This window comes from Petromyzon marinus, chromosome 85 (genome assembly GCF_048934315.1).
Source record: "Petromyzon marinus isolate PM22_M1 ecotype Great Lakes invasive population chromosome 85, UKy_Petmar_22M1.pri1.0, whole genome shotgun sequence".
NCBI classification, from domain to species: Eukaryota; Metazoa; Chordata; class Hyperoartia; order Petromyzontiformes; family Petromyzontidae; genus Petromyzon; species Petromyzon marinus.
The window spans coordinates 935,680-960,712 of record NC_133750.1 but is presented as its reverse complement, the minus strand read 5'-3'; the positions used below and the strand labels follow the sequence as shown (position 1 = coordinate 960,712).

Sequence of the window (25,033 nt, the reverse complement as noted above, 5' to 3'; positions counted from 1 at the left end):
ACACGGAGAGAGAGAGACATGGGGAGAGAGAGACACGGGGAGAGAGAGACACGGAGAGAGAGAGACACGGGGAGAGAGAGACACGGGGTGAGAGACACGGGGAGAGAGAGCGACACGGGGAGAGAGACACGGGGAGAGAGACACGGGGAGAGAGAGAGACACGGGGAGAGAGACACGGGGTGAGAGAGACATGGGGAGAGAGAGACACGGGGAGAGAGACACGGGGAGAGAGACACGGGGCGAGAGAGACACGGGGAGAGAGACACGGGGAGAGAGAGACACGGGGAGAGAGAGACACGGGGATAGAGACACGGTGAGAGAGAGAGACACGGGGAGAGAGACACGGGGTGAGAGAGACATGGGGAGAGAGAGACACGGGGAGAGAGACACGGGGAGAGAGACACGGGGCGAGAGAGACACGGGGAGAGAGACACGGGGAGAGAGAGACACGGGGAGAGAGAGACACGGGGATAGAGACACGGTGAGAGAGAGAGACACGGGGAGAGAGACATGGGGAGAGAGAGAGACACGGGTAGAAAGAGAGACACGGGGAGAGAGAGACACGGGGAGAGAGAGAGACACGGAGAGAGAGACACGGGGAGAGAGACACGGGGAGAGAGAGACACGGGGAGAGAGACACGGGGAGAGAGAGACAGGGAGAGAGAGACACGGGGTGAGAGACACGGGGAGAGAGACACGCGGAGAGAGACACGGGGAGAGAGAGACATGGGGAGAGAGAGACAGGGGGAGAGAGAGAGACACGGGGAGAGAGAGACACGGGGAGAGAGACACGGAGAGAGAGACACGGGGAGAGAGACACGGGGAGAGAGAGACACGGGGAGAGAGAGAGACACGGGGAGAGAGAGAGACACGGGGAGAGAGAGAGACACGGGGAGAGAGAGACACGGGGAGAGAGACACGGGGAGAGAGAGACACGGGGAGAGAGAGACACGGGGAGAGAGAGACATGGGGAGAGAGACACGGGGAGAGAGAGACACGGGGAGAGAGAGAGACACGGGGAGAGAGAGACACGGGGAGAGAGAGAGACGGGGAGAGAGAGAGACACGGGGAGAGAGAGACACGGGGAGAGAGAGACACGGGGAGAGACACGGAGAGAGAGAGACACGTGGAGAGAGAGAGACACGGGGAGAGAGAGACACGGGGAGAGAGACACGGGGAGAAAGAGACACGGGGAGAGAGAGACATGGGGAGAGAGACACGGGGAGAGAGAGACATGGGGAGAGAGAGAGACATGGGGAGAGAGAGACACGGGGAGAGAGACACAGGGAGAGAGACACGGGGAGAGAGAGACACGGGGAGAGAGACACGGGGAGAGAGAAACACGGGGAGAGAGAGACACGGGTAGAGAGACACGGTGAGAGAGAGAGACACGGGGAGAGAGACACGGGGAGAGAGACACGGGGAGAGAGAGAGACAGGGTGAGAGACACGGGGAGAGAGAGACACGGGGAGAGAGAGACACGTGGGGAGAGAGAGACACGGGGAGAGAGAGACACGGTGAGAGAGAGACACGGGGAGAGAGAGACACGGGGAGAGAGAGAGACACGGGGAGAGACACGGGGAGAGAGACACGGGGAGAGAGAGACACGGGGAGAGATAGACACGGGGAGAGAGAGAGACACGGGGAGAGACACGGGGAGAGAGACACGGGGAGAGAGAGACGGGGAGAGAGACACGGGGAGAGAGACACGGGGAGAGAGAGAGACACGGGGAGAGAGAGACACGGGGAGAGAGAAACACGGGGAGAGAGAGACACGGGGAGAGAGAGACACGGGGAGAGAGACACGGGGAGAGAGAGACACGGGGAGAGAGAGAGACACGGGGAGAGAGAGACACGGGGAGAGAGACACGGGTAGAGAGACACGGTGACAGAGAGACACGGGGAGAGAGAGACACGGGGAGAGAGAGACACGGGGAGAGAGACACGGGGAGAGAGAGAGACACGGTGAGACAGAGACACAGGGAGATAGAGACACGGGTAGAGAGACACGGTGAGAGAGAGACACGGGGAGAGAGAGAGACACGGGGAGAGAGAGAGACACGGGGACAGAGACAGAGACACGGTGAGAGAGACACGGAGACAGAGACACGGGGAGAGAGACACGGGGAGAGAGAGACACGGGGAGAGAGAGACACGGGGAGAGAGACACGGGGAGAGAGAGACACGGGGAGAGAGAGACACGGGGAGAGAGACATGGGGAGAGAGAGAGACACGGCGAGAGAGAGACACGGGGAGAGAGAGACACGGGGAGAGAGAGACACGGGGAGAGAGAGACACGGGGAGAGAGACACGGGGAGAGAGACACGGGGAGAGAGAGCGACACGGGGAGAGAGACACGGGGAGAGAGACACGGGGAGAGAGAGAGACACGGGGAGAGAGAGACACGGGGAGAGAGGCACGGGGTGAGAGAGACATGGGGAGAGAGAGACACGGGGAGAGAGACACGGGGAGAGAGACACGGGGCGAGAGAGACACGGGGAGAGAGAGACACGGGGAGAGAGAGACACGGGGAGAGAGAGACACGGGGATAGAGACACGGTGAGAGAGAGAGACACGGGGAGAGAGACACGGGGAGAGAGAGACACGGGGAGAGAGAGACACGGGGAGATAGAGACACGGGTAGAGAGACACGGTGAGAGAGAGACACGGGGAGAGAGAGAGACACGGGGAGAGAGAGACACGGGGAGAGAGAGAGACACGTGGAGAGAGAGAGACACGGGGAGAGAGACACGGGGAGAGAGAGAGACACGGTGAGACAGAGACACAGGGAGATAGAGACACGGGTAGAGAGACACGGTGAGAAAGAGACACGGGGAGAGAGAGAGACACGGGGAGAGAGAGAGACACGGGGAGAGAGAGAGACACGGGGAGAGAGAGAGACACGGGGACAGAGACAGAGACACGGTGAGAGAGACACGGAGACAGAGACACGGGTAGAGAGACACGGTGAGAGAGAGAGACACGGGGAGAGAGAGACAGAGAGAGAGACACGGTGAGAGAGACACGGGGAGAGAGACACGGGGAGAGAGACACGGGGAGAGAGAGACACGGGTAGAGAGAGACAGAGAGAGACACACGGAGAGAGAGACACGGAGAGAGAGACACGGGGAGAGAGAGACATGGGGAGAGAGAGACACGGGTAGAGAGAGAGATGGGGAGAGAGACACGGGGAGAGAGACACGGGGAGAGAGACACACGGGGAGAGAGACACGGGGAGAGAGAGAGACACGGTGAGAGAGACAGAGACAGACACCACCACGTGTCTGTCTGCTGTCCCACTCAGGAATACAATATCCGCTACGTGGACATTGTTGAGCAACATCTGAACGATGCTTTAACCACCTGGACACGTGGACATGGAGACACGAGGAGATCTAACCAGAGGTGAGACACGCGGAGAGAGACACGGGGAGAGAGACACGGGGAGAGAGACACGGGGAGAGAGACACGGGGGTGTCTGTGTCTGTGTGGAAGTCTCTGTGTCTTTGTGTGTCTCTGTGTGTCTCTGTGTGTGTCTCTGTGTGTGTGTCTGTGTCTCTGTGTGTCTCACTGTGTGTGTCTCTGTGTCTCTGTGTGTCTCTGTGTGTGTCTCTGTGTCTCACTGTGTGTGTCTCTGTGTGAGTCTCTGTGTGTCTCTGTGTCTCTGTGTGTGTCTCTGTGTGTCTCTGTCTGTCTCTCTGTGTCTCTGTGTCTCACTGTGTGTCTCTCTGTCTGTGTCTCTCTCACTGTGTGTGTGTCTCTGTGTGTGTCTCTGTGTGTCTCTGTGTGTGTCTGTGTGTGTCTCTGTGTGTGTCTCTGTCTGTGTGTCTCTCTGTCTCACTGTGTGTGTCTCTGTGTCTCACTGTGTGTGTCTCTCTGTGTGTCTCTGTGTCTCACTCTATGTGTCTCACTGTGTGTGTGTATCTGTGTGTCTCTGTGTCTCAGTGTGTGTGTCTCTGTGTGTCTCTGTGTCTCACTGTGAGTGTCTCTCTGTCTCACTGTGAGTGTCTCTGTGTCTCACTGTGTGTCTCACTGTGTGTGTCTCTGTGTGTGTCTCTGTGTCTCCCTGTGTGTCTCTCTGTCTCACTGTGTGTGTCTCACTGTGTGTGTCTCTGTGTGTGTCTCTGTGTCTCACTGTGTGTCTCTCTGTCTCACTGTGTGTGTCTCTGTGTGTGTCTCTGTGTCTCTCTGTCTCACTCTGTGTGTCTCTGTGTGTGTCTCTGTCTGTGTGTCTCTGTGTGTCTCACTGTGTGTCTCTGTGTGTGTCTCTGTGTGTGTCTGTGTGTGTCTCTGTGTGTCTCTGTGTCTCACTGTGTGTGTCTCACTGTGTGTCTCACTGTGTGTGTCTCTGTGTCTCACTGTGATTGTCTCTGTGTCTCACTGTGTGTGTGTCTCACTGTGAGTGTGTCTCATTGTGTGTCTCTCTGTGAGTGTCTCTGTGTGAGTCTCTGTGTCTCTCTGTCTCACTGTGTGTGTCTCTCTGTGTGTCTCACTGTGTGTCTCACTGTGTCTCTGTGTCTCACTGTGAGTGTCTCTGTGTCTCTGTGTCACTGTGTGTGTCTCACTGTGAGTGTCTCTGTGTCTCTCTGTCTCACTGTGAGTGTCTCTCTGTGTGTCTCACTGTGTGTCTCACTGTGTCTCTGTGTCTCACTGTGAGTGTCTCTGTGTCTCTGTGTCACTGTGTGTGTCTCACTGTGTGTGTGTCTCACTGTGAGTGTCTCTGTGTCTCTCTGTCTCACTGTGAGTGTCTCTGTCTGTGTGTCGCTGTGTCTCACTGTGTGTGTCTCACTGTGTGTGTCTCACTGTGAGTGTCTCTGTGTCTCTGTGTCTCTGTGTCTCTCTGTCTCACTGTGTGTGTCTCACTGTGTGTGTGTCTCACTGTGAGTGTCTCTGTCTGTCTCTGTGTCTCTGTGTGTGTCTCTGTGTCTCTGTGTCTCTATGTGTGTCTCACTGTGTGTGTGTCTTTGTGTGTGTCTCTGTCTGTGTGTCGCTGTGTCTCACTGTGTGTGTCTCACTGTGTGTGTCTCACTGTGAGTGTCTCTGTCTGTGTGTCGCTGTGTCTCACTGTGAGTGTCTCTGTGTCTCTGTGTCTCACTGTGAGTGTCTTTGTGTCTCTCTGTCTCACTGTGAGTGTCTCTGTGTGTGTCTCTGTGTCTCTGTGTCTCACTGTGAGTGTCTCTGTGTCTCACTGTGTGTCTCACTGTGTGTCTCACTGTGAGTGTCTCTGTGTGTGTCTCTGTGTGTGTCTCACTGTGAGTGTCTCTGTGTGTGTCTCACTGTGAGTTTCTCTGTGTCTCTCTGTCTCACTGTGAGTGTCTCTGTGTGTCTCTGTGTCTCTGTGTGTGTCTCTGTGTCTCACTGTGTGTGTCTCTGTCTGTGTGTCTCTGTGTCTCACTGTGTGTCTCACTGTGTGTCTCACTGTGTGTGTCTCTGTGTGTGTCTCTGTGTCTCCCTGTGTGTCTCTCTGTCTCACTGTGTGTGTGTCTCTGTGTGTGTCTCTGTGTCTCACTGTGTGTCTCTCTGTCTCACTGTGTGTGTCTCTGTGTGTGTCTCACTGTGTGTCTCACTGTGTGTGTCTCTGTGTGTGTCTCTGTGTGTGTCTCTGTGTCTCACTGTGTGTCTCTCTGTCTCACTGTGTGTGTCTCTGTGTGTGTCTCTGTATCTCTCTGTCTCACTGTGTGTGTCTCTGTGTGTGTCTCTGTCTGTGTGTCTCTGTGTGTCTCACTGTGTGTCTCTGTGTGTGTCTCTGTGTGTGTCTGTGTGTGTCTTTGTGTGTGTCTGTGTGTGTCTCTGTGTGTCTCTATGTCTCACTGTGTGTGTCTCACTGTGTGTGTCTCACTGTGTGTCTCACTGTGTGTGTCTCTGTGTCTCTCTGTGTCTCTGTCTCTGTATGTCTCACTGTGTGTGTCTCTCTGTGTGTCTCTGTGTCTCACTCTATGTGTCTCACTGTGTGTGTGTCTCTGTGTGTCTTCGTGTCTCACTGTGTGTGTCTCACTGTGTGTCTCTGTGTGTCTCTGTGTCTCACTGTGTGTCTCTCTGTCTCACTGTGTGTGTCTCTGTGTGTGTCTCACTGTGTGTCTCACTGTGTGTGTCTCTGTCTCACTGTGTGTGTCTCTGTGTGTGTCTCACTGTGTGTGTCTCTGTGTGTGTCTCTGTCTCACTGTGTGTGTCTCACTGTGTGTGTGTCTCACTGTGAGTGTCTCTGTGTCTCTCTGTCTCACTGTGAGTGTCTCTGTGTGTGTCTCTGTCTGTGTGTCGCTGTGTCTCACTGTGTGTGTCTCACTGTGTGTGTCTCACTGTGAATGTCTCTGTGTCTCTGTGTCTCTGTGTCTCTCTGTCTCACTGTGTGTGTCTCACTGTGTGTGTGTCTCACTGTGAGTGTCTCTGTCTGTCTCTGTGTCTCTGTGTCTCTGTGTGTGTCTCTGTGTCTCTGTGTCTCTGTGTCTCACTGTGTCTCTCTGTCTCACTGTGTGTGTCTTTGTGTGTGTCTCTGTCTGTGTGTCGCTGTGTCTCACTGTGTGTGTCTCACTGTGTTTGTCTCACTGTGAGTGTCTCTGTCTGTGTGTCGCTGTGTCTCACTGTGTGTGTCTCACTGTGAGTGTCTCTGTCTGTGTGTCGCTGTGTCTCACTGTGAGTGTCTCTTTGTCTCTGTGTCTCACTGTGAGTGTCTTTGTGTCTCTCTGTCTCACTGTGAGTGTCTCTGTGTGTATCTCTGTGTCTCTGTGTCTCACTGTGAGTGTCTCTGTGTCTCACTGTGTGTCTCACTGTGTGTCTCACTGTGAGTTTCTCTGTGTCTCTCTGTCTCACTGTGAGTGTCTCTGTGTGTCTCTGTGTCTCACTGTGTGTGTCTCTGTGTGAGTCTCTGTGTCTCTCTGTCTCACTGTGAGTGTCTCTGTGTGTGTCTCTGTGTCTCTATGTGTGTCTCACTGTGTGTGTGTCTCACTGTGTGTCTCTGTCTGTGTGTCGCTGTGTCTCACTGTGTGTGTCTCACCGTGAGTGTCTCACTGTGAGTGTCTCTGTGTCTCACTGTGTGTGTCTCTGTGTCTCACTGTGAGTGTGTCTCATTGTGTGGCTCTCTGTGAGTGTCTCTGTGTGAGTCTCTGTGTCTCTCTGTCTCACTGTGTGTGTCTCTCTGTCTCACTGTGTGTGTCTCTCTGTCTCACTGTGAGTGTCTCTGTGTCTCACTGTGAGTGTCTCTGTGTCTCACTGTGTGTGTCTCTCTGTCTCACTGTGAGTGTCTCTGTGTCTCACTGTGAGTGTCTCTGTGTCTCACTGTGAGTGTCTCTGTGTCTCACTGTGAGTGTCTCTGTGTCTCACTGTGTGTGTCTCTCTGTCTCACTGTGAGTGTCTCTGTGTCTCACTGTGAGTGTCTCTGTGTCTCTCTGTCTCACTGTGAGTGTCTCTGTGTCTCACTGTGTGTGTCTCTGTGTGTGGCTCTGTGTGTGTCTCACTGTGAGTGTCTCTGTGTCTCTCTGTCTCACTGTGTGTGTCTCACTGTGTCTCTGTGTCTCACTGTGAGTGTCTCTGTGTCTCACTGTGTGTGTCTCTGTGTGTGTCTCTGTGTCTCTCTGTCTCACTGTGAGTGTGTCTCTGTCTCACTGTGTGTGTGTGTCTCACTGTGAGTGTCTCTGTGTCTCACTGTGAGTGTCTCTGTCTCACTGTCTCTGTGTCTCACTGTGAGTGTCTCTGTGTCTCACTGTGTGTGTGTTTCACTGTGTGTGTGTCTCACTGTGAGTGTCTCTGTGTCTCTGTCTCACTGTGTGTGTGTGTCTCACTGTGAGTGTCTCTCTGTCTCACTGTGTGTGTCTCACTGTGAGTGTCTCTGTGTCTCACTGTGAGTGTCTCTGTGTCTCTCTGTCTCACTGTGAGTGTCTCTGTGTGTCTCTGTGTCTCACTGTGAGTGTGTCTCTGTCTCACTGTGAGTGTGTCTCACTGTGTGTGTGTCTCACTGTGAGTGTCTCTGTGTCTCACTGTGAGTGTCTCTGTGTCTCTCTGTCTCACTGTGAGTGTCTCTGAGTGTCTCTGTGTCACTGTGTGTGTGTCTCACTGTGTGTGTGTGTCTCACTGTGAGTGTCTCTGTGTCTCTCTGTCTCACTGTGTGTGTCTCACTGTGAGTGTCTCTGTGTCTCACTGTGAGTGTCTCTGTCTCACTGTCTCTGTGTCTCACTGTGAGTGTCTCTGTGTCTCACTGTGAGTGTCTCTGTGTCTCACTGTGAGTGTCTCTGTCTCACTGTGTGTGTGTGTGTGTCACTGTGAGTGTCTCACTGTGTGTCTCACTGTGTGTGTCTCACTGTGTGTCTCACTGTGTGTGTCTCACTGTGAGTGTCTCTGTGTCTCACTGTGTGTGTCTCACTGTGTGTGTGTCTCACTGTGTGTGTGTCTCACTGTGAGTGTCTCTGTGTCTCACTGTGTGTGTGTCTCACTGTGTGTGTCTCACTGTGTGTGTCTCACTGTGAGTGTCTCTGTGTCTCACTGTGTGTGTGTCTCACTGTGTGTGTCTCTGTGTCTCACTCTGTCTGTCTCTGTGTCTCACTGTGTGTGTCTCTGTCTCACTGTGAGTGTCTCTGTCTGTCTCTATGTCTCACTGTGTGTCTCACTGTGAGTGTCTCTGTGTCTCACTGTGTGTGTCTCACTGTGTGTGTCTCACTGTGAGTGTCTCTGTCTCTGTGTCTCTCTTTTCACTGTGTGTGTGTCTCACTGTGTGTGTCTCTGTCTGTCTCTGTGTCTCACTGTGTGTGTCTCTGTCTCACTGTGTGTGTGTGTCTCACTGTGAGTGTCTCTCTGTGTGTCTCACTGTGTGTCTCACTGTGAGTGTCTCTGTGTCTCACTGTGTGTCTCACTGTGAGTGTCTCTGTGTCTCACTGTGTGTGTGTCTCACTGTGAGTGTCTCTCTGTGTGTCTCACTGTGTGTCTCACTGTGAGTGTCTCTGTGTCTCTGTGTCTCACTGTGAGTGTCTCTGTGTCTCACTGTGTGTGTGTCTCACTGTGTGTGTCTCACTGTGAGTGTCTCTGTGTCTCTGTGTCTCACTGTGAGTGTCTCTGTGTCTCACTGTGTGTGTGTCTCACTGTGTGTGTCTCACTGTGAGTGTCTCTGTGTCTCACTGTGTGTGTGTCTCACTGTGTGTGTCTCACTGTGTGTGTCTCTGTGTCTCACTGTGAGTGTCTCTGTGTGAGTCTCTGTGTCTCTGTGTCTCACTGTGTGTGTCTCACTGTGTGTGTCTCACTGTGAGTGTCTCTGTGTCTCACTGTGTCTCACTGTGAGTGTCTCTGTGTGTGTCTCACTGTGTGTGTCTCACTGTGAGTGTCTCTGTGTGAGTCTCTGTGTCTCTGTGTCTCACTGTGAGTGTCTCACTGTGTGTCTCACTGTGAGTGTCTCTGTGTCTCTGTGTCTCACTGTCTCTGTGTCTCACTGTGAGTGTCTCTGTGTCTCTCTGTGAGTGTCTCTGTGTCTCACTGTGAGTGTCTCTGTGTCTCACTGTGAGTGTCTCTGTGTCTCACTGTGTGTCTCACTGTGTGTCTCACTGTGAGTGTCTCACTGTGTGTCTCACTGTGAGTGTCTCTGTGTCTCTGTGTCTCACTGTCTCTGTGTCTCACTGTGTGTGTCTCACTGTGAGTGTCTCTCACTGTGTGTGTGTCTCACTGTGTGTGTCTCTGTGTCTCACTGTGTGTGTCTCTGTGTCTCACTGTGAGTGTCTCTGTGTCTCACTGTGTGTGTGTGTCTCACTGTCTCTGTGTCTCACTGTGAGTGTCTCTGTGTCTCACTGTGAGTGTCTCTGTGTCTCTCTGTGTGTGTGTCTCACTGTGAGTGTCTCTGTGTCTCTGTGTCTCTGTGAGTGTCTCTGTGTGTGTCTCTGTGTGTGTCTCTGTGTGTCTCTGTGTCTCACTGTGAGTGTCTCTGTGTGTGTCTCTGTGTGTGTCTCTGTGTGTGTCTCTCTGTCTCACTGTGTGTGTGTCTCACTGTGTGTGTCTCTGTTTGTCTCTGTGTCTCACTGTGTGTGTCTCACTGTGTGTGTCTCACTGTGTGTGTCTCACTGTGTGTGTCTCACTGTGTCTCTGTGTCTCACTGTGAGTGTCTCTGTGTGTGTCTCACTGTCTCTGTGTCTCACTGTGAGTGTCTCTGTGTCTCACTGTGTGTGTCTCACTGTGTGTGTGTCTCACTGTGTGTGTCTCACTGTGAGTGTCTCTGTGTCTCACTGTGAGTGTCTCTGTGTGTGTCTCACTGTGTGTGTCTCACTGTGAGTGTCTCTGTGTCTCTGTGTGTGTCTCACTGTGTGTGTCTCACTGTGAGTGTCTCTGTGTCTCACTGTGTGTGTCTCTGTGTCTCTGTGTCTCTCTGTGTGTGTCTCACTGTGTGTGTCTCTGTGTCTCACTGTGAGTGTCTCTGTGTCTCACTGTGAGTGTCTCTGTGTCTCACTGTGAGTGTCTCTGTGTCTCACTGTGAGTGTCTCTGTGTCTCACTGTGAGTGTCTCTGTGTCTCACTGTGAGTGTCTCTGTGTCTCACTGTGAGTGTCTCTGTGTCTCACTGTGAGTGTCTCTGAGTGTCTCTGTGTCACTGTGTGTGTGTCTCACTGTGAGTGTCTCTGAGTGTTTCTGTGTCTCACTGTGAGTGTCTCTGTGTCTCACTGTGTGTGTGTCTCACTGTGAGTGTCTCTGTGTCTCACTGTGTGTGTGTCTCTGTCTCACTGTGTGTGTCTCACTGTGAGTGTCTCTGTCTCACTGTGAGTGTCTCTGTGTCTCACTGTGAGTGTCTCTGTGTCTCACTGTCTCTGTGTCTCACTGTGTGTGTCTCTGTGTCTCTCTGTGAGTGTCCAGGACTCCCCGCCCGTCTGTATTTCTGCCTCCACACTTCTACGGACAGCTCAGCAACCACAAGACAGGATCCAGCCTCCTAGAAGCTCAGGTGCAGACACGGGGTAGTTAGACAGAGGGCTCGTTAGACACAGGGGTAGTTAGACAGAGTAGTCAGACAGAGGGGTAGTTAGAGGGGTAGTTAGACAGAGGGGTAGTTAGAGGGGTAGTTAGACAGAGGGGTAGTTAGAGGGGTAGTTAGACAGAGGGGTAGTTAGACAGAGGGGTAGTTAGACAGAGGGGTAGTTAGACAGAGTAGTTAGACAGAGGGGTAGTTAGACAGAGGGGTAGTTAGACAGAGTAGTCAGACAGAGGGGTAGTTAGACAGAGTAGTCAGACAGAGGGGTAGTTAGACACGGATGGGTGGATGACTGACCGAGTGACTGACTGAGTGACTGACTGACTGAGTGAGTGACTGACTGAGTGAGTGGCTGAGTGAGTGACTGACTGAGTGACTGACTGAGTGACTGAGTGACTGAATGAGTGACTGACTGAGTGACTGAGTGATTGACTGACTGACTGAGTGACTGACTGACTGAGTGACTGACTGAGTGACTGAGTGACTGAGTGACTGGCTGACTGGCTGACTGAGTGACTGAGTGACTGAGTGACTGACTGAGTGACTGAGTGAGTGACTGACTGAGTGACTGACTGAGCGACTGAGTGACTGACTGACTGAGTGACTGAGTGACTGACTGACTGAGTGAGTGACTGAGTGACTGAGTGACTGATTGCGTGACTGACTGAGTGACTGAGTGACTGACTGAGTGACTGAGTGACTGACTGAGTGACTGAGTGACTGAGTGACTGACTGACTGAGTGACTGACTGAGTGACTGACTGAGTGATTGACTGACTGAGTGACTGAGTGACTGACTGAGTGACTGACTGACTGAGTGACTGACTGAGTGACTGACTGAGTGACTGACTGACTGAGTGACTGACTGAGTGACTGACTGAGTGACTGACTGACTGAGTGACTGACTGAGTGACTGACTGAGTGACTGACTGAGTGACTGACTGACTGAGTGACTGACTGAATGACTGAGTGACTGAGTGACTGACTGAGTGACTGACTGACTGAGTGACTGAGTGACTGACTGACTGAGTGACTGAGTGACTGATTGCGTGACTGACTGAGTGACTGACTGAGTGACTGACTGACTGAGTGACTGACTGAGTGACTGACTGAGTGACTGACTGACTGAGTGACTGACTGAATGACTGAGTGACTGACTGACTGAGTGACTGACTGAGTGACTGACTGACTGAGTGACTGACTGAGTGACTGATTGTCTTCTAGATCTTCCCAGCCCTGGTGAATGACATCCGCAACATTTCAGCTTCTTCCTGGGAAGACATCAAGAGGCTGAAAGCGGCCCTCTGGGCTCTGGTAACTACCACACTAACTAGTACACTAACTAGTACACTAGTACACTAACTAGTTAACTAGTATGCTAACTAGTACACTAACTAGTACACTAACTAGTACACTAACTAGTACACTAACTAGTCAACTAGTAAACTAACTAGTACACTAACTAGTACACTAACTACTACACTTGTACACTAACTAGTACACTAACTACTACACTAACTACTACACTTGTACACTAACTAGTACACTAACTAGTACACTAACTACCACATTAACTAGTACACTAACTAGTACACTAACTAGTACACTAACTAATGCACTGACCAGTACACTAGTACACTAACTAGTACACTAACTAGTACACTAGTACACTAACTAGTACACTAACTAGTACACTAACTAGTCAACTAGTAAACTAACTAGTACACTAACTAGTACACTAACTAGTACACTAACTAGTACACTAACTAGTTAACCAGTACACTAACTAGTACACTAACTAGTACACTAACTAGTACACTAACTAGTTAACTAGTACACTAACGAGTACATTAACTAGTACAGTAGTACACTAACTGGTACACTAACTGGTACACTAACTAGTTAACTAGTACACTAACTAGTACACTAACTAGTACACTAACCAGTACACTAACTAGTTAACTAGTACACTAACCAGTCAACTAACTAGTTAACTGGTACACTAACTAGTACACTAACTAGTATACTAACTAGTTAACTAGTACAATAACCAGTTAACTAGTACACTAACTAGTTAACTAGTACACTAACTAGTACACTAACTAGTTAACTAGTACACTAACTTGTACACTAACTAGTACACTAGTACACTAACTAGTACACTAGCTAATACACTAACTAGTACACTAATTAGTACACTGACTAGTACACTAGTACACTAACTAGTACACTAACTAGTACACTAGTACACTAACTAGTACACCAACTACTACACTGACTAGTACACTAACTAGTTAACCAGTACACTAACTAGTACACTAACTAGTACACTAACTAGTTAACCAGTGCACTGACCAGTACACTAACTAGTACACTAACCAGTACACTAACTAGCACACTAACTAGTACACTAACTAGTTAACCAGTACACTAACCAGTACACTAACCAGTACACTAACTAGTACACTAACTAGTACACTAACTAGTTAACCAGTACACTAACTAGTACACTAACTAGTACACTAACTAGTACACTGACTAGTGCACTAACTAGTACACTACTAGTACACTAACTAGTACACTAACTAGTACACTAACTAGTACACTAACTAGTACACTAACTAGTGCACCAGTACACTAACTAGTGCACTAACTAGTACACTAACTAGTACACTGACTAGTTAACCAGTACACTGACTAGTACACTGACTAGTACACTAACTAGTACACTAACTAGTACACTGACTAGTACACTAACTAGAACACTAACTAGTACACCAGTACTCTAACTAGTACACTAACTAGTACACTAGTACACTAACTAGTGCACTAACTAGTACACTAACTAATACACAAGTACACTGACTAGTACACGAACTAGTACACTAACTAGTACACTAACTAGTTAACCAGTACACTAACTAGTACACTAACTAGTACACTAGTACACTAACTAGTACACTAACTAGTACACCGGTGCACTAACTAGTGCACTAACGAGTACACTGGTACACTAACTAGTACACTAGTACACTACTACACTAACTAGTACACTAACTAGTACACTAGTACACTAGTGTACTAACTACTACACTAACTAGTACACTAACTAGTACACTAGTACACTAGTGTACTAACTACTACACTAACTAGTACACTAACTAGTACACTAGTACACTAACTATTACACTAACTAGTGCACTAGTACACTAACTAGTACACTAACTAGTACACTAACTAGTACACTAGTACACTAACTATTACACTAACTAGTGCACTAGTACACTAACTAGTACACTAACTAGTACACTGACTAGTGCACTAACTAGTACACTACTAGTACACTAACTAGTACACTAACTAGTACACTAACTAGTACACTAACTACCACACTAACTAGTACACTAACTAGTACACTAACTAGTGCACCAGTACACTAACTAGTGCACTAACTAGTACACTAACTAGTACACTGACTAGTTAACCAGTACACTGACTAGTACACTGACTAGTACACTAACTAGTACACTAACTAGTACACTGACTAGTACACTAACTAGTACACTAACTAGTACACCAGTACTCTAACTAGTACACTAACTAGTACACTAGTACACTAACTAGTGCACTAACTAGTACACTAACTAATACACAAGTACACTGACTAGTACACGAACTAGTACACTAACTAGTACACTAACTAGTTAACCAGTACACTAACTAGTACACTAACTAGTACACTAACTAGTACACTAGTACACTAACTAGTACACTAACTAGTACACTAACTAGTACACCGGTGCACTAACTAGTGCACTAACGAGTACACTGGTACACTAACTAGTACACTAGTACACTACTACACTAACTAGTACACTAACTAGTACACTAGTACACTAGTGTACTAACTACTACACTAACTAGTACACTAACTAGTACACTAGTACACTAGTGTACTAACTACTACACTAACTAGTACACTAACTAGTACACTAGTACACTAACTATTACACTAACTAGTGCACTAGTACACTAACTAGTACACTAACTAGTACACTAACTAGTACACTAGTACACTAACTATTACACTAACTAGTGCACTAGTACACTAACTAGTACACTAACTAGTACACTAACTAGTACACTAACTAGTACACCGGTGCACTAACTAGTGCACTAACGAGTACACTGGTACACTAACTAGTACACTAGTACACTACTACACTAACTAGTACACTAACTAGTACACTAGTACACTAGTGTACTAACTACTACACTAACTAGTACACTAACTAGTACACTAGTACACTAGTGTACTAACTACTACACTAACTAGTACACTAACTAGTACACTAGTACACTAACTATTACACTAACTAGTGCACTAGTACACTAACTAGTACACTAACTAGTACACTAACTAGTACACTAGTACACTAACTATTACACTAACTAGTGCACTAGTACACTAACTAGTACACTAACTAGTACACTAACTCTCTCCCCGTGTCTCTCTCTCCCCATGTCTCTCCCCGTGTCTCCCCGTGTCTCTCTCCCCGTGTCTCTCTCTCCCCGTGTCTCACCGTGTCTCTCTCTCCCCGTGTCTCTCTCTCTCTCCCCGTGTCTCCCCGTGTCTCCCCGTGTCTCTCTCTCCCTCCCCGTGTCTCTCCCCGTGTCTCTCCCCGTGTCTCTCCCCGTGTCTCTCCCCGTGTCTCTCTCCGTGTCTCTGTCCCCGTGTCTCTCTCTCACCCCGTGTCTCCCCGTGTCTCCCCGTGTCTCTCCCCGTGTCTCTCTCCCCCGCGTGTCTCCGCAGGGACACATTGGAGCCACTATGTGGGGATTCTCGCTGCTGGAGGAGGAAGCCGTCACTGAAGACATCATCCACTTAGCAGAGACTTGTAGTGTCCTGTCTGTGCGTGGGTGAGTGGGTGGGTGGGTGGGTGAGTGGGTGGGTGGGTGGGTGAGTGGGTGGGTGGGTGAGTGAGTGGGTGAGTGGGTGGGTGGGTGGGTGAGTGGGTGAGTGGGTGGGTGGGTGGGTGGGTGAGTGGGTGGGTGGGTGGGTGAGTGAGTGGGTGGGTGGGTGAGTGAGTGGGTGGGTGGGTGAGTGAGTGGGTGGGTGGGTGGGTGAGTGGGTGAGTGGGTGGGTGGGTGGGTGGGTGAGTGGGTGGGTGGGTGGGTGAGTGAGTGGGTGGGTGGGTGAGTGGGTGAGTGGGTGGGTGGGTGGGTGAGTGGGTGGGTGGGTGGGTGAGTGGGTGAGTGGGTGGGTGGGTGGGTGGGTGAGTGAGTGGGTGGGTGGGTGAGTGGGTGAGTGGGTGGGTGAGTGGGTGAGTGAGTGGGTGGGTGGGTGAGTGAGTGGGTGGGTGGGTGAGTGGGTGGGTGAGTGAGTGAGTGGGTGGGTGAGTGGGTGGGTGGGTGGGTGGGTGAGTGGGTGAGTGAGTGAGTGGGTGGGTGAGTGGGTGAGTGAGTGGGTGGGTGGGTGAGTGAGTGGGTGGGTGGGTGAGTGGGTGGGTGAGTGAGTGAGTGGGTGGGTGAGTGGGTGGGTGGGTGGGTGAGTGGGTGAGTGGGTGGGTGGGTGGGTGAGTGGGTGAGTGAGTGGGTGAGTGGGTGGGTGAGTGGGTGGGTGGGTGGGTGAGTGGGTGAGTGAGAGGGTGAGTGAGTGGGTGAGTGGGTGAGTGGGTGGGTGGGTGAGTGAGTGGGTGAGTGAGAGGGTGAGTGAGTGGGTGAGTGGGTGAGTGGGTGGGTGGGTGGGTGAGTGGGTGAGTGAGTGAGTGGGTGGGTGGGTGGGTGAGTGGGTGAGTGGGTGGGTGGGTGAGTGAGTGAGTGGGTGGGTGAGTGAGTGAGTGGGTGGGTGAGTGAGTGGGTGGGTGAGCGAGTGGGTGAGTGGGTGAGCGAGTGGGTGTGTGGGTGGGTGAGTGGGTGAGTGAGAGGGTGAGTGAGTGAGTGGGTGGGTGAGTGAGTGAGTGAGTGGGTGAGTGAGTGAGTGAGTGGGTGAGTGAGTGGGTGGGTGAGTGGGTGGGTGAGTGGGTGAGTGGGTGGGTGGGTGGGTGAGTGGGTGAGTGGGTGGGTGGGTGGGTGAGTGGGTGGGTGAGTGGGTGGGTGGGTGAGTGGGTGAGTGAGAGGGTGAGTGAGTGAGTGGGTGGGTGGGTGAGTGACTGAGTGACTAAGTGAGTGAGTGACTGAGTGACTGACTGACTGAGTGACTGACTGAGTGACTGAGTGACTAACTGAGTGACTGACTGAGTGACTGAGTGACTGAGTGACTGACTGAGTGACTGACTGAGTGACTGACTAACTGAGTGACTGAGTGACTGAGTGACTAACTAACTGACTGACTAACTGAGTGACTGACTGAGTGACTGACTAACTGACTGACTAACTGAGTGACTGACTGACTGAGTGACTGACTGAGTGACTAACTGACTAACTGAGTGACTAACTGACTGACTAACTGAGTGACTGACTGAGTGACTAACTAAGTGACTGACTGAATGACTCACTGAGTGACTGACTGAGTGACTGACTCAGTGACTGACTAACTGACTGACTAACTGAGTGACTAACTGAGTGACTGACTGAGTGAGTGACTGAGTGAGTGACTGACTGACTGAGTGACTAACTGAGTGACTAACTGAGTGACTAACTGAGTGACTAACTGAGTGACTCACTGAGTGACTGACTGACTGAGTGACTGAGTGACTAACTGAGTGACTAACTGAGTGACTAACTGAGTGACTAACTGAGTGACTAACTGAGTGACTATCTCACCAGGACCTGTGTCTACTCGCTGTCCCTCCTCTCACGGACTCCACGTGGTGCTCACTCGCTGTGTGACTGACTGAGTGACTGAGTGACTGAGTGAGTGACTGACTGAGTGACTGAGTGACTGAGTGAGTGACTGACTGAGTGACTAACTGAGTGAGTGACTGAGTGACTGACTGAGTGACTAACTGAGTGACTAACTGAGTGACTATCTCACCAGGACCTGTGTCTACTCGCTGTCCCTACTCTCACGGACTCCACGTGGTGCTCACTCGCTGTGTGACTGAGTGAGTGAGTGACTGACTGACTGACTGAGTGACTGAGTGACTGACTGACTGAGTGACTGACTGAGTGAGTGACTGAGTGAGTGACTGACTGAGTGACTGACTGAGTGAGTGTCTGAGTGACTGACTGAATGAGTGAGTGAGTGAGTGTCTGAGTGACTGACTGACTGACTGAGTGACTGACTAACTGAGTGACTGAGTGACTGACTGAGTGACTGAGTGACTAACTGAGTGACTAACTGAGTGACTGACTGAGTGACTAACTGAGTGACTAACTGAGTGACTGAGTGAGTGAGTGACTGACTGACTGACTGAGTGTCTGAGTGACTGACTGACTGAGTGACTGACTGAGTGACTGACTGAGTGACTGACTGACTGAGTGTCTGACTGAGTGAGTGAGTGACTGACTGAGTGACTGACTGAGTGACTGACTGACTGAGTGACTGTGTGACTGACTGAGTGACTGTGTAAGTGAGTGACTGAGTGACTGAGTGACTGACTGAGTGACTGAGTGACTAACTGAGTGACTAACTGAGTGACTAACTGAGTGAGTGAGTGAGTGACTGACTGAGTGAGTGACTGACTGACTGAGTGACTGACTGAGTGACTAACTGAGTGACTAACTGAGTGACTAACTGAGTGACTATCTCACCAGGACCTGTGTCTACTCGCTGTCCCTACTCTCACGGACTCCACGTGGTGCTCACTCGCTGTGTGACTGAGTGACTGACTGACTGACTGAGTGACTGAGTGACTGACTAACTGACTGACTAACTGAGTGACTAACTGAGTGACTAACTGAGTGACTAACTGAGTGACTATCTCACCAGGACCTGTGTCTACTCGCTGTCCCTCCTCTCACGGACTCCACGTGGTGCTCACTCGCTTCTCCAGTATGGCTGGCAAAGCGTCCGCCACTCCGGATGCTGCTGCGACGTTTTCCCGGCAACGTCCACCTCGTCCACCTCGTCCACCTCGTCCACCTCCACCTCGTCCACCACCACCCCCACCACCTCGTCCACCACCCCCACCACCACCACCGCCAACTCGTCCACCACCACCCCGACCACCACCACCGCTAACTCGTCCACCACCATCGCTTCTTCCACCACCACCTCGTCCACCACCTCGTCCACCACCACCTCGTCCACCACCTCGTCCACCACCACCGCTGCTGCTGCTGCTGCTGCTCCACGTCCGTTCTCATCATCACTCAGTGTCAACTCGGACTTGTCCTGGACACACGGTGAGTGATGGGGGAGAGTCAGTCACTCAGTCAGTCACTCAGTCAGTCACTCAGTCACTCAGTGTCAACTCGGACTTGTCCTGGACACACGGTGAGTGAAGGGGGAGAGTCAGTCACTCAGTCAGTCACTCAGTCAGTCACTCAGTCAGTCACTCAGTCAGTCACTCAGTCAGTCACTCAGTCACTCAGTGTCAACTCGGACTTGTCCTGGACACACGGTGAGTGAGGGGGGAGAGTCACTCAGTTAGTCACTCAGTCACTCAGTCAGTCACTCAGTCAGTCACTCAGTCAGTCACTCAGTCACTCAGTCAGTCACTCAGTCACTCAGTCAGTCACTCAGTCAGTCAGTCACTCAGTTAGTCAGTCACTCAGTCACTCAGTGTCAACTCGGACTTGTCCTGGACACACGGTGAGTGAGGGGGGAGAGTCACTCAGTTAGTCACTCAGTCAGTCAGTCACTCAGTCAGTCAGTCAGTCACTCAGTCACTCAGTCACTCAGTCACTCAGTCAGTCACTCAGTCAGTCACTCAGTCACTCAGTGTCAACTCGGACTTGTCCTGGACACACGGTGAGTGATGGGGGAGAGTCACTCAGTTAGTCACTCAGTCACTCAGTCACTCAGTCAGTCAGTCACTCAGTCACTCAGTCAGTCAGTCACTCAGTTAGTCAGTCACTCAGTCACTCAGTGTCAACTCGGACTTGTCCTGGACACACGGTGAGGGAAGGGGGAGAGTCAGTCACTCAGTCAGTCACTCAGTCAGTCACTCAGTCAGTCACTCAGTCAGTCAGTCACTCAGTCACTCAGCCAGTCACTCAGTCACTCACTCAGTCACTCACTCAGTCACTCAGTCAGTCAGTCACTCAGTCACTCAGTGTCAACTCGGACTTGTCCTGGACACACGGTGAGTGATGGGGGAGAGTCACTCAGTTAGTCACTCAGTCACTCAGTCAGTCACTCAGTCAGTCACTCAGTCAGTCACTCAGTCAGTCAGTCACTCAGTCAGTCAGTCACTCAGTCAGTCAGTCACTCAGTCAGTCAGTCAGTCACTCAGTCACTCAGTCAGTCAGTCACTCAGTTGGTCAGTCAGTCACTCAGTGTCAACTCGGACTTGTCCTGGACACACGGTGAGTGAGGGGGGAGAGTCAGTCACTCAGTCAGTCACTCAGTCAGTCACTCACTCAGTCAGTCACTCAGTCAGTCACTCAGTCAGTCAGTCACTCAGTCACTCAGCCAGTCACTCAGTCACTCACTCAGTCACTCACTCAGTCACTCAGTCAGTCAGTCACTCAGTCACTCAGTGTCAACTTGGACTTGTCCTGGACACACGGTGAGTGATGGGGGAGAGTCACTCAGTTAGTCACTCAGTCACTCAGTCAGTCACTCAGTCAGTCACTCAGTCAGTCAGTCACTCAGTCACTCAGCCAGTCACTCAGTCACTCACTCAGTCACTCACTCAGTCACTCAGTCAGTCAGTCACTCAGTGTCAACTCGGACTTGTCCTGGACACACGGTGAGTGATGGGGGAGAGTCACTCAGTTAGTCACTCAGTCACTCAGTCAGTCACTCAGTCAGTCACTCAGTCAGTCAGTCACTCAGTCACTCAGCCAGTCACTCAGTCACTCACTCAGTCACTCACTCAGTCACTCAGTCAGTCAGTCACTCAGTGTCAACTCGGACTTGTCCTGGACACACGGTGAGTGAAGGGGGAGAGTCAGTCACTCAGTCAGTCACTCAGTCACTCAGTCACTCAGTCAGTCAGTCACTCAGTCACTCACTCAGTCAGTCAGTCACTCAGTCACTCAGTCAGTCAGTCACTCAGTTAGTCACTCAGTCACTCAGTGTCAACTCGGACTTGTCCTGGACACACGGTGAGTGATGGGGGAGAGTCACTCAGTTAGTCACTCAGTCAGTCACTCAGTCAGTCACTCAGTCAGTCAGTCAGTCACTCAGTCAGTCAGTCAGTCACTCAGTCACTCAGTCAGTCAGTCACTCAGTTAGTCAGTCAGTCACTCAGTGTCAACTCGGACTTGTCCTGGACACACGGTGAGTGATGGGGGAGAGTCAGTCACTCAGTCAGTCACTCAGTCAGTCACTCACTCAGTCAGTCACTCAGTCAGTCACTCAGTCAGTCAGTCACTCAGTCACTCAGCCAGTCACTCAGTCACTCACTCCAGTCACTCACTCAGTCACTCAGTCAGTCAGTCACTCAGTCACTCAGTGTCAACTTGGACTTGTCCTGGACACACGGTGAGTGATGGGGGAGAGTCACTCAGTTAGTCACTCAGTCACTCAGTCAGTCACTCAGTCAGTCACTCAGTCAGTCAGTCACTCAGTCACTCAGCCAGTCACTCAGTCACTCACTCAGTCACTCACTCAGTCACTCAGTCAGTCAGTCACTCAGTGTCAACTCGGACTTGTCCTGGACACACGGTGAGTGATGGGGGAGAGTCACTCAGTTAGTCACTCAGTCACTCAGTCAGTCACTCAGTCAGTCACTCAGTCAGTCAGTCACTCAGTCACTCAGCCAGTCACTCAGTCACTCACTCAGTCACTCACTCAGTCACTCAGTCAGTCAGTCACTCAGTGTCAACTCGGACTTGTCCTGGACACACGGTGAGTGATGGGGGAGAGTCACTCAGTTAGTCACTCAGTCACTCAGTCAGTCAGTTAGTTAGTCAGTCACTCAGTCACTCACTCAGTCAGTCAGTCAGTCACTCAGTCAGTCACTCAGTCAATCAGTCAGTCACTCAGTCAGTCACTCAGTCAATCAGTCAGTCACTCAGTCAGTCAGTCACTCAGTCACTCAGTGTCAACTCGGACTTGTCCTGGACACACGGTGAGTGATGGGGAGAGTCACTCAGTTAGTCACTCAGTCACTCAGTCAGTCACTCAGTCAGTCACTCAGTCAGTCACTCAGTCAGTCACTCAGTCAGTCAGTTACTCAGTCACTCAGTCAGTCAGTCACTCAGTCAGTCAGTCAGTCACTCAGTCAGTCAGTCAGTCACTCAGTCACTCAGTGTCAACTCAGACTTGTCCTGGACACACGGTGAGTGATGGGGGAGAGTCACTCAGTTAGTCACTCAGTCACTCAGTCAGTCACTCAGTCAGTCACTCAGTCAGTCACTCAGTCAGTCACTCAGTCAGTCAGTCACTCAGTCACTCAGCCAGTCACTCAGTCACTCAGCCAGTCACTCAGTCACTCACTCAGTCACTCAGTGTCAACTCGGACTTGTCCTGGACACACGGTGAGTGATGGGGGAGAGTCACTCAGTTAGTCACTCAGTCACTCAGTCAGTCACTCAGTCAGTCAGTCACTCAGTCACTCAGTCAGTCACTCAGTCAGTCACTCAGTCAGTCAGTTACTCAGTCAGTCACTCAGTCAGTCAGTCACTCAGTCACTCAGTCAGTCACTCAGTCAGTCAGTCAGTCACTCAGTCACTCAGTGTCAACTCGGACTTGTCCTGGACACACGGTGAGTGATGGGGGAGAGTCACTCAGTTAGTCACTCAGTCACTCAGTCAGTCACTCAGTCAGTCACTCAGTCAGTCACTCAGTCACTCAGTCACTCAGTCAGTCACTCAGTCAGTCACTCAGTCACTCAGTCAGTCAGTCACTCAGTCACTCAGTCACTCAGTCAGTCACTCAGTCAGTCACTCAGTCAGTCAGTCACTCAGTCACTCAGCCAGTCACTCAGTCGCTCACTCAGTCACTCAGTGTCAACTCGGACTTGTCCTGGACACACGGTGAGTGAGGGGGGAGAGTCAGTCACTCAGTTAGTCACTCAGTCAGTCACTCAGTCAGTCACTCAGTCAGTCACTCAGTCAGTCACTCAGTCAGTCAGTCAGTCACTCAGTCAGTCAGTCACTCACTCAGTCAGTCAGTCAGTTACTCAGTCAGTCAGTCAGTTACTCAGTCACTCAGTCAGTCAGTCACTCAGTCACTCAGTGTCAACTCGGACTTGTCCTGGACACACGGTGAGTGAGGGGGGAGAGTCAGTCACTCAGTTAGTCACTCAGTCAGTCACTCAGTCAGTCACTCAGTCAGTCACTCAGTCACTCAGTCACTCAGTCACTCAGTCAGTCAGTCACTCAGTCAGTCACTCAGTCAGTCACTCAGTCAGTCAGTTACTCAGTCACTCAGTCAGTCACTCAGTCAGTCACTCAGTCACTCAGTGTCAACTCGGACTTGTCCTGGACACACAGTGAGTGAGGGGGGAGAGTCAGTCACTCAGTCAGTCACTCAGTCAGTCACTCAGTCAGTCAGTCACTCAGTCACTCAGTCAGTCACTCAGTCAGTCAGTCACTCAGTCAGTCACTCAGTCAGTCAGTTACTCAGTCACTCAGTCAGTCAGTCACTCAGTCAGTCAGTCACTCAGTCACTCAGTGTCAACTCGGACTTGTCCTGGACACACGGTGAGTGAGGGGGGAGAGTCAGTCACTCAGTTAGTCACTCAGTCACTCAGTCAGTCAGTCAGTCAGTCACTCAGTCAGTCAGTCACTCAGTCAGTCACTCAGTCAGTCAGTTACTCAGTCACTCAGTCAGTCACTCAGTCACTCAGTCAGTCACTCAGTCAGTCACTCAGTCACTCAGTCACTCAGTGTCAACTCGGACTTGTCCTGGACACACGGTGAGTGAGGGGGGAGAGTCAGTCACTCAGTTAGTCAGTTACTCAGTCAGTTACTCAGTCAGTCAGTCACTCAGTCAGTCAGTCACTCAGTCACTCAGTCAGTCACTCAGTCAGTCAGTCAGTCACTCAGTCACTCAGTGTCAACTCGGACTTGTCCTGGACACACGGTGAGTGAGGGGGGAGAGTCAGTCACTCAGTTAGTCACTCAGTCACTCAGTCAGTCAGTCAGTCCAGTACTCAGTCAGTCAGTCACTCAGTCAGTCACTCAGTCAGTCAGTTACTCAGTCACTCAGTCAGTCAGTCACTCAGTCAGTCAGTCACTCAGTCACTCAGTCAGTCACTCAGTCAGTCAGTCAGTCATTCAGTCACTCAGTGTCAACTCGGACTTGTCCTGGACACACGGTGAGTGAGGGGGGAGAGTCAGTCACTCAGTCAGTCACTCAGTCAGTCAGTCAGTCACTCAGTCAGTCAGTCACTCAGTCACTCAGTCAGTCACTCAGTCACTCAGTCAGTCAGTCACTCAGTCAGTCAGTCACTCAGTCAGTCACTCAGTCAGTCAGTTACTCAGTCACTCAGTCAGTCAGTCACTCAGTCAGTGAGTCACTCAGTCAGTCAGTCACTCAGTCACTCAGGCAGTCAGTCACTCAGTCAGTCACTCAGTCAGTCAGTCACTCAGTGTCAACTCGGACTTGTCCTGGACACACGGTGAGTGAGGGGGGAGAGTCAGTCACTCAGTTAGTCACTCAGTCAGTCACTCAGTCAGTCACTCAGTCAGTCACTCAGTCAGTCACTCAGTCAGTCAGTCACTCAGTCACTCAGTCAGTCAGTCACTCAGTCAGTCACTCAGTCAGTCACTCAGTCAGTCAGTTACTCAGTCACTCAGTCAGTCAGTCACTCAGTCAGTCACTCAGTCACTCAGTCAGTCACTCAGTCAGTCACTCAGTCACTCAGTGCCAACTCGGACTTGTCCTGGACACACGGTGAGTGAGGGGGGAGAGTCAGTCACTCAGTTAGTCACTCAGTCAGTCAGTCAGTCACTCAGTCAGTCACTCAGTCAGTCACTCAGTCAGTCACTCAGTCAGTCACTCAGTCAGTCAGTCAGTCACTCAGTCAGTCAGTCACTCAGTCACTCAGTCAGTCACTCAGTCAGTCAGTCACTCAGTCACTCAGTCAGTCACTCAGTCAGTCA

General features: G+C 51.0%; 1 protein-coding gene across 4 annotated transcripts in view; it reads left to right on the top strand.

Annotated features, from left to right (window-relative positions):
- Nucleotides 1–25,033, top strand: part of LOC116938019 (uncharacterized) — a 151,445-nt gene that overhangs the window by 67,226 nt on the left and 59,186 nt on the right. For all 4 annotated transcript variants that reach the window (XM_076057836.1, XM_076057835.1, XM_076057838.1 and 1 more), the window contains 5 exons: nucleotides 3,305–3,405; nucleotides 10,814–10,901; nucleotides 12,152–12,241; nucleotides 15,741–15,847; nucleotides 18,801–19,216. In XM_076057836.1, the coding sequence (XP_075913951.1) occupies nucleotides 3,305–3,405; nucleotides 10,814–10,901; nucleotides 12,152–12,241; nucleotides 15,741–15,847; nucleotides 18,801–19,216 (802 nt within the window). The remainder of the gene's footprint in view (nucleotides 1–3,304; nucleotides 3,406–10,813; nucleotides 10,902–12,151; nucleotides 12,242–15,740; nucleotides 15,848–18,800; nucleotides 19,217–25,033) is intronic.